General features: G+C 41.1%; 1 protein-coding gene across 1 annotated transcript in view; it reads right to left on the bottom strand.

Moving 5' to 3' along the window:
- The window catches only part of herc4 (HECT and RLD domain containing E3 ubiquitin protein ligase 4), a 115955-nt gene that overhangs the window by 19141 nt on the left and 81742 nt on the right, over window positions 1–15072 (bottom strand). Inside the window, exons 15-16 of the mRNA XM_084322198.1 lie at window positions 12089–12208; window positions 5995–6093 (exon numbers count right to left, since the gene is read on the bottom strand). Of these exons, the coding sequence (XP_084178324.1) occupies window positions 5995–6093; window positions 12089–12208 (219 nt within the window). The remainder of the gene's footprint in view (window positions 1–5994; window positions 6094–12088; window positions 12209–15072) is intronic.

Below are 15072 nucleotides of genomic sequence, written 5' to 3'. Positions count from 1 at the left end.
CGTGTGAGGCTGAGCGCTGTTCATTACAGGGTACTTGAGAGGTGCGAAAACAGACAGAGCTCTGCTTTCATCAAGCATGCATAGTGTAACATTAAGTTACACTGCTATCTTAACGTTAGCAAGCTAAGCATCTGCATAGCGCGACCTGTGTAACGTTATGTAACTTGTGTTCCGCTGGGAAAGACCGTTCCATTTGTAACACAACTTCAAAGAATAACATCCAAATCCGATCCAAACGCGCATTTCCTTCATTCCACAGCGCTGAGCGCGCAACGTATTTCATTGATACTCTGGCCAGAGCCTATACTCACAAACGTTCCAATGTTGTCTTCGGGATGATTTTAATCCAAACGTCCATTCAGAAACTTTGTATTATGAAATAATTCTGGGATGTCTGACTATTTCCCTATGCATTAGTGCGAGTTCAGCTGACAGTCCATAAAGTCCATGACATAAGTTCATGAGATGCTCTGTTCTTTTGTTGTGTTTGAGGTGGATGTTGTTGTGTGTGGGGTTTTTCATGTATCAATTTGAAACAAGCCTCTTGACTGTTGGAATTAGGGATGTTAAAAATAGCTAATAATACTATTCAATATTAGACATTCATTGATCCAGAGGCAACCGGCTATTCGTCTGCTATTTGTAGATATATCAAGACAACAACACAACTTGCCCTCAGGGACAATAATAAACGGCAATCGATAATCTATATATGCGTTTAGGCCTATAACTCACGTTCTAGGAATTACTGCAGAAAACGATAAAAACACTTATATTCTAGAAGGTATTTTTGTATGAATGTTTGAATGAAAAAGTATAACGTTCCTACATCCTGAACGATAGATAATCGATGTTGAATGGGCCATAGTAATGTCAATTTAGCAATACAATTTAAAAAGTTATAGCCCTGCAAAGAAGGTGAACATCTCCATAGGCTTAGAGTGGTGGCAGACTGGCTATATTGATGGATATAAGTTATGGCAGGGAATGTGTTAAGGAATTCAAGTTTCAAGTTTCTTTAATAGTTGTCATACAGAAGTACAGAATACTTTTGTACAAAATGCTTCTTACTGTTGCGCTCCAGAGACTGTGCAAGACAAGATAAGTATGAAATAAAAACATAGTAAAATTAGAAGTAAAAAAAGAGGTCACAGTGTTCAGTTTAGACATATGTACAATGTTCGATGCAGAATAGACGTAGTTACCATACAATATACAATACTGTGCAGTGTACTAATATACAATACTATATAGTGCAAGGCAGAAATGGAGAAATGGGACGAGGTGCAATTTAGGTACAATTCACAGTAGGTGTACGAGTTGTAGTGCAAATCCTTTATCAATAAATATTAAGTGTAAGTGTGTTTGTGTGATCTAAAGTGTGGAGAGTGGGTGCTGCAGTGTGTTGTTTGTTTGAGTGAGTGTGTGCGTGTGGGTGTGTGTGCTGTGTGCATTTGATGGTTGTTGCATAGTGATTATTGTTCGTTTAGCGATTATTGTTCGTTTAGCAGCCTGATGGCCTGGGGATAGAAGCTTCTTCTGAGTCTTTCTGTGCTCGCCTTAAGACTCCGGTATCGCTTGCCTGACCGCAGCAGTTCAAAGAGGCAGTTGTTCGGGTGGCTCGAGTCCTTAATAATTCTCTTAGCCTTCCCCTTGCACCGCTTGTTGTAAATGTTCTGGAGGGTGGGAAGCCCCCCTCCAATTGTGCGTTCGGCTGAACGTGTCACTCTTTGTAGTCTGCTACGGTCTTGTGCAGTGCTATTCCCAAACCAGGAGGTGATGTTGCCGGTCAGGATGCTCTCTATTGTACATGAGTAGAAGTTCCTAAGGATCTTCTGACTGACTTGGAACTTCCTTAGGCGCCTGAGGAAGTAGAGGCGTTGAATTCCAGGCCTTGACTTTTTTTGTCAAATCAAGCACTTTAACCTGTTATGCCCTAGACCTATTTTCTGCATTTTCCTGGTATCTAGAGACATCTATGGATCTCATGGAATGTATTCCCAGTGTCAGAAATATTGTGTCTATTAGTAGGCTTGCTTAAATTGTGATGAAACAGATCATATGAATTATGATTTTTCTTTGCATCTTTGACAGTGAATAACACCATGCTAATAATGACCAGACATGAAAAACAGCTTGTTCAGTACCTTCTTGAGATCACGTGTAAAAAAAATCTAAGGAAATGAATAAAGGGAAGATGATTAAACAGAAGGTTTTGTGGATACAGTACTGCATTCTCCCATCCGGACCAATGCAATTTGAAATATATTTTTTTAAATTTATTATAATTTTCTCTGGGAAGTGTATTGGGAAGTGTATTTCTGAACAATTCCAACGCTCATTGAAAGCTCTGGGTGTCCTCTTCAAAACGGCGTAAAAAATAAATAAAACTACAATTACCGACGTCACCTTTTCAAAATGGCGGACATTCGCGATCAAAACAATAGAAAAACGAATACTAAAATCGGACTAATAACACTTTAACCTATTGGTAAACTAACGTATTGATGATACTATACATTATAACTGCTGTTGTGACATGATTATGATGTTTATACTTGAATACGTTTGACAAATTATAATTTTGTCAGACAGTCTGGAGAGATTGATTTATGACGATGTCATTTGCGGTCCGCCCCCGGACCGCACAAGCGGAAGAGGTTAAAGGCCCACTTGCAGGTTAAACCCTACTCTTCAATTATGGGTAGTTTACATCATTGTTTTTTTTTTTTTTTTTTTTTTGGCGCCGGAAATTCCACTCAGAAAGGGTTAAAATGTCCACGCACGAATAACATGTATGGAGCCAATCAAAAAGCTTATCAGACGCTAACTTTCCCCTATTTCTGATCCACTACAATGGAGTTTGACAAGTGCAGAAAGCTATTTCCTTGATCCAAATGGACGCCTTACAAGACGCATATGGGTTTAATCGTCGGAGAGACTTTGATGGACCAGCTACAACTGCATTTTTGGGTGAAACAAGGTAGTTATAAGGTTTTTAATGTCATAAAAAAAGAACTACATGTACCACTAGGCAGCCTGTTGTTCAGTACAGCAGCGCTATTGGTCTGTTAGGCTGTCGCCTTATGCCTGATCCCCGTCCGGGTCATAGTACCAAGCTGGCTATATGGCTCTGGCTAACGTTACCCCGCTAACGTTAGCATTATGTCTACTGTCGTGAACCATTTTAAATCGGGGCATGTAAAAGAGTTTGGGGAACGAGTAAAATGTGCAGGTCCTCTTCTCAGACCTGTGGGGCAAAGCACTGCACGCATCATGCCGGCTAGCAAGCTACACGTCACGGCATGTTGATACGATAGTAGCCCCTCGGATAGCACTCGGTGCATCAGTCACGAAAGGGGCTACCACGATAGCTAACTAACGTTAACGTTGCAAGCTCAAACACCTTATAACTACGATTGTGTCCATAAGTTCCCTGGCAGAATACTTTGTGAGGACAAACTTATACAAAGAGGAGAGAACCATTTTAAATCGGGGGATGTTAGGAGTTTCGGGATAGCCGGCTAGCAAGCTAGCTAGCTTAGCTACTAACATTATATACACAATTATGTACAACGACATAATGATTTACATGAGTATTTACAAATATGGTAACGTGGTTGTGGCTTTTACAAATAGTGGTTAGCTTTAGAGATAAATGGCTATGATCACGGAGCAATAGTGTTAGGTGAAACAGATACTAGCTCCTCGGCTAGCCTAGTACTAGTAACAAGAAGGCTCTGCTTCCTGCCACTACCTGCCTGTGATTCTCAGGCCCTGTCCACACGAGAGTTTGGATTTAATATGACCGAAGTTTGAAAAAATAAAACTCCGTCCACACGGTGAACACAGGTGGACAACCGTGTATAACTGCGTACTCACGGGCAGAGCTGGAACCCAGCAACCGATACATTTAGTACAATGTAATACAATGCCAAAGCAGTAGGCGGCGATGTTGTTCAGACATGAAGGCCATTTCAACCAATCAGAAAAGACTGAACGCTCACTAAACTTCCTGTTGGGTCGCGATCTGCCATTAATTAACTGAAGAAGAAGAAGTAACGTTACCGATATGAAATGGATGTAAACGTTATTTAACAGATTGCAGAATGGGTACAATACAATACGGCTCAATACAAACAATTGTTAAGGGGATGCAGTCTGGACTGGGTTCCTTATAAGTTATAACAATAACTTGACAACACATGAGTTTAGTTTAGCTGCAGCTACATGTTTACTCTGAGCGTCAACAGACATCAGTCGATCACAACACTCTTCAACACAGACGATACGTTTTGAACAAAAGTTTGTTACAATCATTTTCATATAACGCTACTTGGGACAGCTCTGCTGTAAACACTGGTGTAGTTGGCTCTGCTCTAATCTCTCTACCCCGCGGTCTGCCGTGAACATGGGGAATAATTGCGACAGCTCTGCTGTAAACACTGGGAATAACCTCGGTTGCTATGCCCACACGCAACTGCAAAACCGCACAACTCCACCCTGGCCACCGGTTTCAAAAGACCGCGGTTGCAGTGTAGCAAATCCCCGGTTGTGTGTGGCCGAACAGTGCAACTGCGCACATACAATCACGGTTACATTAAACCCAGCGTTCGTGTGGACGGGGCCTCAGAGCCCCTGCTGCCCTGTACCTGCTGTGACGTCATCATTAAGATGACACACGCACGTTATGAACCATGGATTAAAATATCCACGTGCGTGGTGGTTGTGGTTGGGCAGACAAAATGTTTGATAACGCTAAAACTGGGTCAATTTTGCTAATTTTGTTCCCCCTCTTCATGAAAGTCACCGTTGGCCTAGTCACATTGTTTATTGAACAAAAATACAACATGCAAGTGGGCCTTTAAGGACCTTGTGCGAACCCTGTATACATGTTAAAACCAACCAATACCATCCTCATAGTCCCAAATTATACAAGTGCATTTAATTCAGCTTTTAAACTTGTTGAAGGAACACGCCAACATTATGGGGAAATGTGCTTACAGTTTTCTCCAGAGTCAGACAAGACAGAGAATTTCCTCTGAATTTTCTCTTTGTGCGTTCAGTAGAAAGCTATCCAGCTGCCAGCTAGCCTAGCTTAGCACAAATTAATGGAAGTGGATGTAGATCAGCTAGCCTATGCGTTCACCAAAAACACCTCTCCCAGAGCACCTCATCCGTATCTGCTTCCATTAATTTGTGCTAAGCTAGGCTAGCTTGCAGCCGGATAGCTTTCTACTGAATGCACAGAGGAAATTGGTATCCATCTTCCTGTCCAACTCTGGAGAAGATGGTAAGTGCATTTCCCATAATGTTGGCATGTTCCTTTAAAGTTAAACCATTTGCGATGAGGCTGGGCCACCACTGATGGTGTTCCTAGTGAAGTGAAGGTGTGGAATAACGCAGTATCACGGTTTGGTTTAGGGAGAACCAAGTTGTTTATTATGTCCACGGTAGGCAGAGCCTATCCGAGGACATTATACATTCGGTCTGTGTGTGGGTGAATGTGTGTGTGTGAGAATCCATGCAATATCTCGCAAACTATAGGGCCGATCAGCCTACATTTTTTTTTTTTTTTTTAAATGTCTTCATATTTTAATGAAAACAGACAATATTAAAAACATGATCACTCCATGGCAAGCAGGTGTCCAATTCTTTCTATAAAATGATAAATTCCAATGAGGGACTCTAGCTTCAAATCAAAAGGCCAGAGTTAATTATATAGTTTACACTGTATTCTTCTCATTTTTATATTCAGATAGGCAATACAATTCTATTTATGTCTTTCTACGATTACCCTGCCCATACCTGTACCTCCCCTCACCCCATGTTGCTATGATGCCCGAATTTCCCCAAGGGGATCAATAAAGAAATATATGATCTTATATCTTATCTAATCTATAATTTTATACGTCCTTTAATCATTGGGGGAACTATTTATGACCCACTATATCATGCCGCGAACATTATGTCCAATGAGCACCCGTTCTGTACCTGCATCTGTATGACGGCGTCAGTCTGAAGCAGAGTGGTCTTGGCCTGGGCGTCAAATACGAAAGGGTACCTGCACAGGGTGACTGCACCATCATGGCCCTGAGGATTTAGAAGCATAAACAGATCATCTGTGGCGATGAGTCATTTACCGACCGCGTGACTCATCCATGAGTCATCTGCCCATTACCTGGGGGGGGGGGGGGGGGGGGGGGTCGAGCATTTGATTGAAACTGACATCACAAGTATCCACCGTTTGAAAATATTTAAAGGGGAATTTCAGCTATAATATATTTTAAAGTGCTACTAGATGACTTCATTTACAGAATAATTTACACGGCAAATACATTTATACACACAATTTCTTCGCTTGGAAAGTATTAACTCCTGCAGCCACAAACATCTCACTTCGCCATCTAGGTCTCTTAAGTAATATTCTCCTGGCATCGTTATGAGCTACTTGAGGTTTCTGTGAGGGCAGTCGGCACCATCACAGCCCTGAGGCTTAGAAGCATAAACAGATTATCCATAGCGATGAGTCACTCCACTACCGCATCACTCAGATGACCCATGAGTCATCTGCCTATTACCTGGGGGCGGGTGGAGGGCCATTTAATTAACCCATCTCAAACCCTGCTCCATTTTCTCGACCCTTCAATCACAAGGGATGGAGGGAAGCAACAGTTGTGTGATTGGAGGATCAAGAAAAGAGGGCAGGGGTTCAAGATAGGTCAATTAACACTTTAATCGCCAACAACGCTGTAGGACGTCTTTCCCCGCCATGCTCATTCTGCCAAAGACGCTGTACCACGTCTTTCAAAAATCTGTGATCGAAATAATATTTCTCCCCTGGAGACCTGAGATCTACTGTTGAGCCCCTCTCAACTCTCCAACGGTTCAAGAGCGCCATCTGGTGGCCGATCGGCGGATCGCCCAAACAGGAAGTGATGCGCCGGAAGTGGTGCTCGCCCATATTTCGTCCGGGCACTCGCTATCGTTAGCGGGAGTCCATCTTGATACACTGGACATCGATCGGTTGCAAATAACTCGATAAACAACATGATTTTGACGTATATACTATTATACAACCTGGAAATGGATCGAATATTTCTACATCCCATAATAGGAACATTTCTGTTCCACGCTCATCGCCCAACGCTATGAGGAAGCTACGGTAAGATTCAACGTTATTTTTCAACGTGTTCGATACTAACTGCTCTAATGATCATATCACCCACACTAGATGAATCATATAACGTTGGCCACGGAATTATAAACGACCCCCCCCCCCCATCCGGTCAACATCAGATCATACGTAGTAACTTCTAGAAGCACGTCCATTTGAAATGTTTTATCTCGCGCAGATTGCTATCAAACTGTATTTGATCATCAATATAATGCATTTGGGGCTATAAATCACGTTCTGGAGAAAGCTGCAGAAAACGATAAAAACACTTATACTTTAGACCGTATTTTAGTATGAATATGTGAATGAAAAAGTATAACGTTGCTACACCCTGAACAATAGATATAGGACGTTGAATGGGCCATAGTAATGTCAATTTAGCAATACAATTTAAAAAGTTATAGCCCTGCAAAGAAGGGGAACTTCTCCATATTAAATAGGGCTGGCGAAGGATGGTAAATTATGAATTTAAGCCTGGCGATCAAAGTGTTAACACCAATCATCACGCAGTGACTCATCTCAATGGCGTCTTTACGAAAGAAGTATCCACCGTTTGAAGAACTTTAAAAAAGGGGCATTTCACCTATTATATACATATTATGGCTGACCCCTATTAATCGATTAGTCGACTAATCGGTCGAAAGGGGCCGTAGTCGACTGGCCAACCTCTTAGTCGAATATAAGAAAAAGAAAAAGAAAAAAAAAGAGGCATATAAGCATGGCTAACGCTAATGGCACGCATACCAGAGGCTAACTACCTACGAAAACAGGCACAGAGGCACTGAAAGAGGATTTCACCCATCTAATGAACACACTATACTAGGGGTGGGAATCACCAGTTTCATCATGATACGATACGATATCGATTCTTTGGACAACGATACGATATTTGCCGATATCACAAAGTCTCTCACGATACAATACGATACGATTAGATTCAGGTGCCTGCGATCGATATGAGATGATATCATATGCCCATTTAACACAATCAGTTATGAGACTCGCCACAGGATTTTCAAAATAAGAGTATCGATATGAATCGATCTTATTACATCGCATCGATCCGATTCGATCGTTGATAATTACATCGATGTATCGATCTGGATCGATTTATCGTCCCACCCCTACACTATACTAGACAAATATCAAGATGTATCCATCAGTGGACCAATTGCATGCTTTTGCAGAGGACAAGAAGCCTTCAGTCGACTCCTTCAGACATTAAGCACCCCCCACAGCCCAAATGGGATGATAAATTATAAAAAATTAAAAATATACTACCGGTATTTTTCTTTTTTTAAGTCGACCGATAGTCGACTAACGGCAAATTTTGGCCAATCCTAGTCGACCATCCAAATCCTTAGTCGGGGACAGCCCTTATAATGATTATACATTATATAATATTATTTTATGCATCCCTACCCGTCATATTGTGTTGAAGTTTGGGGAAATACATATAAAACCAACCTACAAAAGATATGCACACTGCAAAAATCAGCTATAAGGATTGTACATCATGCTGGTTATAGAGATCATACCAATTGTTTATTTGTTAAAAGTCAAACTCTGAAATTTAAAGATTTGGTAAAATTCAAAACTGCACAATTCATGTTTAACACATTGGGCGCCATCTGTCTGCCACCACTGTAAGCCTATGGAGATGTTTACCTTCTTTGCAGGGCTATAACTTTTTAAATTGTATTGCTATATTGACATTACTATGGCCCATTCAACATCGATTATCTATCATTCAGGATGTGGGAACGTTATATTTTTTCATTCATACATTGTTGTGTTAATACAGTCTATAATATAAGTGTTTTAAGCTTTTCTGCTGTAATTCCAAAAACGAGAGTTATAGGCCCTGACGCATATGATAGATAGGAGTTTCTTTCCTATACACGCTATATTAAAAAATTCAAATGTATATGATCGGTATACATTATGCTTCATCATGCGTGAAGGAAAGGGGGGGGGGGGGGGGGGCAGGGCTGTACGTTAACTTTTTTTGCACATAGCACTGGTGCTACAGAGGTTGATAGTTTTGTAGCACAGGCCAAAATCTTGTAGCACGAGTATAAAACGTCTCTAAAATCTCTAAAAACAACCACAAGTAGTGCAGTTCATTACTTAAATAGGTATGTGACTGGCAAGGGACATGAATCTTGCATACAGGGCACACAAAATCCAAACTTTAACAAGAAATGCTTTCAGACAAATTCTTTCTTTATTTGCCCATAATGTAAAACAAAAAGAACAAGGACATAACCATATAACCGATATGAAGCAGTCCGAGACCAGGCAGCGCTGGTGTGGACTCAGATTACAGGGAAAGCTAGAAACCAACCTAGAAACACCTAGAAACCAACATAACAAATAGATATAATGCATACAAACACCTGTACATATTTGTGGAACCAAATAAATAAATGTATTATTATTATTATAATTATTCGTGTGTGTGTGTGCGTGTGTGTGTGTGTGTGTGCACTGCACACGTGTCACAGTTCCAGCATCATGTCTGCTGGCCACTTTTTCAGATCCACACACACACACACACACACACACACACACACTATTGCATTAATCAGAAGTACAAGGAACTCTGCATGAATGAAAAGGGCTTTATAAATAAAATGAATTATTATTACCTTATTTGCATATTGTCTCGTTATTAGATAGATAGATAGATAATTAATACTTTATTGATCCCGGAGGGGAATTTAAGTAGCCATACGATGGAGTTCTTTTTACAGAGTAAAATTAGCGGCTTAAATTTAGTGAACAGCATTTCTTCCTTGGCGATGCAATATGCCACATTCATCTTAAACGTTACCTGTCGGAGATCAGCATCATCCGCTCTGGTCGTCTGTTTACTCAGCGAGTGCAAGAGGGTGCCGGCCCGCTCGGGGTTTTGTTTAGAGTTGAAGGCATCCCGGGCAAGAATGTGTCGATGGGACGTATTATGCTTGCTAATATTATCCCTTTTTAGGATATTGTTACCCACGACATATGGATTTTCTGATCGAATCTTTTCGGGAGCCTCTCGGCACCAGTGACAGAATAATAGCTGCTCTTCCTCGTTAAAAATAAGCCACGGAAAATCATTTTTCCACTCTGCGTTATATCTGTAAACCTTAATCTTCTCCTTCTCCTGTCTCGTTTCTATTAACGGTGGTCCCTCTCGGGCTCGTTTGGGGTTTTGTACTTCTTTTGGATTTAAAACCTTAAAAAAGCGCTTCATCTTGTCAGAAACTGTCTCAGTCACTGTACATTGAGCTCGCACCTGGCTGCCTCGGCTCGCGGGGATATTGTTCGCTAGGGATTATGGGATTTGGTGTTTTGATATGGACTACGCGAGACGGGACATTGTTTTTAATCGCACGAGACTACAAGTACCAGGTGGATAGCGCCGTGGTCCATTCATTTACGTCACACCTTTTTTTTTTTTTTTGCTTGCGCCACGGGCCATCGCACCCGTGCTAGTGAAGTCAATTCATTCATTGCACAGACTGACGTCAGTGTCGCACGTGCGACATATATGTCGCACCGTACAGCCCTGGGGGGGGGCGTTTATAATTCCTTGATAGTCAGTAACGGCTTTATTTAGTATGGGTTGATATATTGATCAGATGGTTTGCAGTGAAATGAATAAACAATCAGGCTGAAATTCCTTGATCGTCAGTAACGGCTTTATTTAGTATGGGTTGATATATTGATCAGATGGTTTGCAGTGAAATGAATAAACAATCGGGCTGAAAATAACGTTACTGTCCTCTTACCGTTCGCCGATGAGACTGGAGGAAAAATATCCCAATTATTTGACGCTGATCTCCTAGATCCATTTCCGGTTTGTATGGCGCAATAAACGCCAAAATCATATCGATTATTACGTTTAGAAAGCAATCCAAATGCACTATAATGTTTGTCTGGAGCCACGTAACAAGATATGACTGCAGGAGGGATTTCCTCGACACACCGATCACCACTTCCGGTTTTGGCGAGAGTGTAACTCGCCCGACCATCCACCAGGCGGTGGTATTGAGGTGTTGCAATCTCATACAGGGTCCCGCTGCAGTCCGGAGGTTGGCTGGATGAATTACGAATGCCATGGCGAAAAAATGAAATATTGATCCCAAAAACGGCATAAGTCGTTCTTGGCGTTCAACGCATGGCGGGCAAAAACGGCATAACTCGTTCTTGGCGACCAATGTGTTAAAGTAACAAAATATAGTCCCGGGCAACATACAAAAAAATGTCATGGGCATAGATGGGGATTATAATCTAAGAGGGGAATGACCCCCCGCATTTCACTGTATGCTTGTATGCCGTGACAAATAAAACTCTTGATTCTTGAATTGAATTTTAAAACAACATATTGTCCGTACTACCCTCAAAAGCAAGTGCATCTCAGTTTGTGGGGTATCCATTTGGAATGGCCTTGATGTAGCAATAAAAACAAGTACTATTGAAATGTTTAAATGCAGATATAAACAGGAATTCTTGGACAAGTATAAGTTAGGAGCTTGAAAATAACGTGAACTAGTATTTTTGTAATTATTTATTTATCTTTTGCTGTAGTGGATAGGTATATAATTTTTTATATTGATATTATATTATTATTACATATTAATGATATTGTAAGGAAGGGGCAGGACCAGATAAGCTTGGCTTCTTTCTGTCCCTTCTCGAACAAAACCATTTGTCTTGAACTATGTTGACAATTGCTTCCATGTCTAGGAAGATATTTAATTTTATTTGTATTTTATTTAGTTTCTTATTTTATTTTTTATTTAGTTTCTTATTTTTTGTTATTTCGTGTTTGTGTTTATGGTTGTTAGAGATAAATAAAGATCAAATCAAAATCAAATCCCTACATATTTTCACGTGAGAATGTTCTGACCGACTCACCATAGGGTACATCTGCTGCTGGATCCATGTGATGTAGTCGTTTCTGATGTCTATGAGGTCATCCAACTCATGGATGTAGAACTTGTCATACTGTATGGTGTGGCCAGCTCGCTCGTTCACCTGCGACATCATGAAAAATCGTCAGCCATCAAAGTTATTGAACTCATTGAGAACCGAGAAACACGTTAAATTATTTTTAATTATGACCATGTAGGTTCAATCACTTAAAAAGGAGCACTTCACCCATAAATCACAAACATGCATTTTCGCTAAAACCTTGCTAGAGAAAAAATTTCCGCACCTTATGTGAATACTGTATACTTCATCAGAGCATATATTTAGCATTTAGAATTTTTTGATTATATATTAGATTAAAAATGTTACTTCTCCACTGTACTATAATTCTGTACCTGTATGTCTTCTACTACCTGTACCTCCCCTCCCCCCTCCCCCATGCTGCTATGATACCGATTTTCCCCAAGGGGATCAATAAAGGAATATCTTAACTTATCTAAGGCCCTGTCCACACGAGGGTTTGGATTTAATATGACCGAAGTTTGAAAAAATAAAACTCCGTCCACACGGTGAACACAGGCGAACAACCGTGTATAACTGCGTACTCACGGCAGAGCTGGGAACCCAGTAACCGATACATTTAGTACAATGCCAAAACAGTAGGCGGCGATGTTGTTCAGACATGAAGGCCATTTCAACCAATCAGAAAAAGCTGTACGCTCACTAAACTTCCTGTTGGGTCGCGATCTGCCATTAATTCACTGAAGAAGAAGAAGTAAACTTCCTGTTTAGAAGCACAGCTGGACTGGATCATTTTGCCAACGGAACATATTATTTTCAGCAAAGAAAGAAACTGCAATAAACAAACGGATACATTCACTGTGTTCTGCCTCTCATTTTGTTGATGAAACAAAACCATCAGCAACACAAGTTACCACCAAGAGCGGATAGTTTAGTCTCACAAAAGACCGCCGGTGTTGTTAGCTACATGCTAATGTGAATGGCTATATCCATGTATAGTATATAGCTTAAATGCTAACGTAATGTGGTAACGTTACCGATATGAAATGGATGTAAACGTTATTTAACACATTGCAGAATGGGTACAATACAATACGGCTCAATACAAACAATTGTTAAGGGGATGCAGTCTGGACTGGGTTCCTTATAACAATAACTTGACAACACATGAGTTTAGTTTAGCTGCAGCTACATGTTTACTCTCAGCGTCAGGTCAGGAATGCGACAAGACATCAGTCGATCACAACACTCTTCAACACAGACGATACGTTTCGAACAAAAGTTTGTTACAATCATTTTCATATAACGCTACTTGGGACTGCTGTAAACACTGGTGTAGTTGGCTCTGCTATAATCTCTCTACCCCGCGGTCTGCCGTGAACATGGGAAATAATTGCGACAGCTCTGCTGTAAACACTGGGAATAACCTCGGTTGCTATGCCCACACGCAACTGCAAAACCGCACAACTTCACCCTGGCCACCGGTTTCAAAGACCGCGGTTGCAGTGTAGCAAATCCCCGGTTGTGTGTGGCCGAACAGTGTAACTGCGCACATACAATCATGGTTATATTAAAACCAGCGTTCGTGTGGACGGGGCCTAAGTGCTGCCTTTAAATGGAACTTGTGTTTCCTGTGTTCAAGATCTTTTATTTTTAGAGCATCAACTCTTTGGAATAACCTGCATTTACAGTAGATTCACTGTGCTTGCATGTAATTTTAGCCATCTTAATTGTTAGTTTCATTATGCATTGTGTGTTGAGTACTGACTTAATAATTTTGTTTTGCAATAATAATTGTTTTTGTATTTTTTTGGTGTGGTTTTATACTCATCGATATTGAGAATGAGTTTAATTTTATGTTTTATTGTCCACTATACTATGATGAGGGGTGTAAAAAGTACCCAGAAATTATACTTAAGTGAAAGAATGGGTACCGTCTCAAAATCGCACTCGAGTAAAAGTCCGAGTATTTGGCTAAAAACACACTTGGAGTAAACGTTTCTACTTTTAAATGTACTAAAAAGTAAAAGTAGGATTTTTTTTTATTCCGGGGCAATGAAATGTTCCGTTTCGTCCTCTTCATCACTCGTACTATCGTTTGTGGCGATCTTCTGTAGCTTGTCACTCTGACTGTCTATTCTTCTGATAGCAGGTGTTTAATCAAAGATCCCCGCTTTCTAGTCTTGCACAAGGACCAATCAGCATGGGTATGGGCGGGTTCATTTTCCATTGATGGGGATTTGATTGGCTGTTTTTAAATAAAGTGGCTGCAGGATTAATAATGTTTATCTTTCTTCCCCTCCTTTTTCCCGATTTCTCTCCCATCCCACCCTTCCTGGTTGTTGCGTACTTTCCCCTACTGTTGGTCCGGGAGACCGGAGACTGTCACATGCTTTCCTCCGACGCATGTGCAGCCTACCAACCTGGCCGCGCAGGCTCTCACCGGGGAGAGTGTAGCGTGTGGGAGGCCACACTATCTCTCCTCAGTTCCAGCCCTCGCTGAGCAGGCGCCCCGACCGAACTGTAGGGGTCGCTGTCCACAACGCCCAGGACCCACCCTTCAGCTTTCCCACCCTCTGATACGGCCAATTGTATCAGTGTGAGGGGCCAGCCAAGCTGATAGCAACGCCGGGAGCTGGATTCGAACAGGCGAATCCTAGTGTCTCCCGGTGTTGGTGACGAACGTAACCTCCGTGCGCCACCTGCCCCCCAGGATTAATAATGTTAACGTTAGTTCGGCCAGAGAAACAAATATACTACAGTAATTAAAATGGTTGGACCTGCGAGATTTGTACTTTGTAGGTCTGCATTTTAAATGTAAGGAGTAAAAAGTATGTTTTTTTTCCCTCTGAAATGTAATTGAGTAAAAGTACAAGTATACAAACCTAATTGATTGATTGATTGAAAACTTTATTAACAGATTGCAGAATGGGTACAATACAGTACAG

The sequence above is a fragment of the Notolepis coatsorum genome (assembly GCF_963971535.1).
Source record: "Notolepis coatsorum genome assembly, chromosome: 9".
NCBI lineage: Eukaryota > Metazoa > Chordata > Actinopteri > Aulopiformes > Paralepididae > Notolepis > Notolepis coatsorum.
The sequence above is the reverse complement of the archived record's forward strand: the minus strand, read 5'-3'. Positions and strand labels throughout refer to the sequence as shown.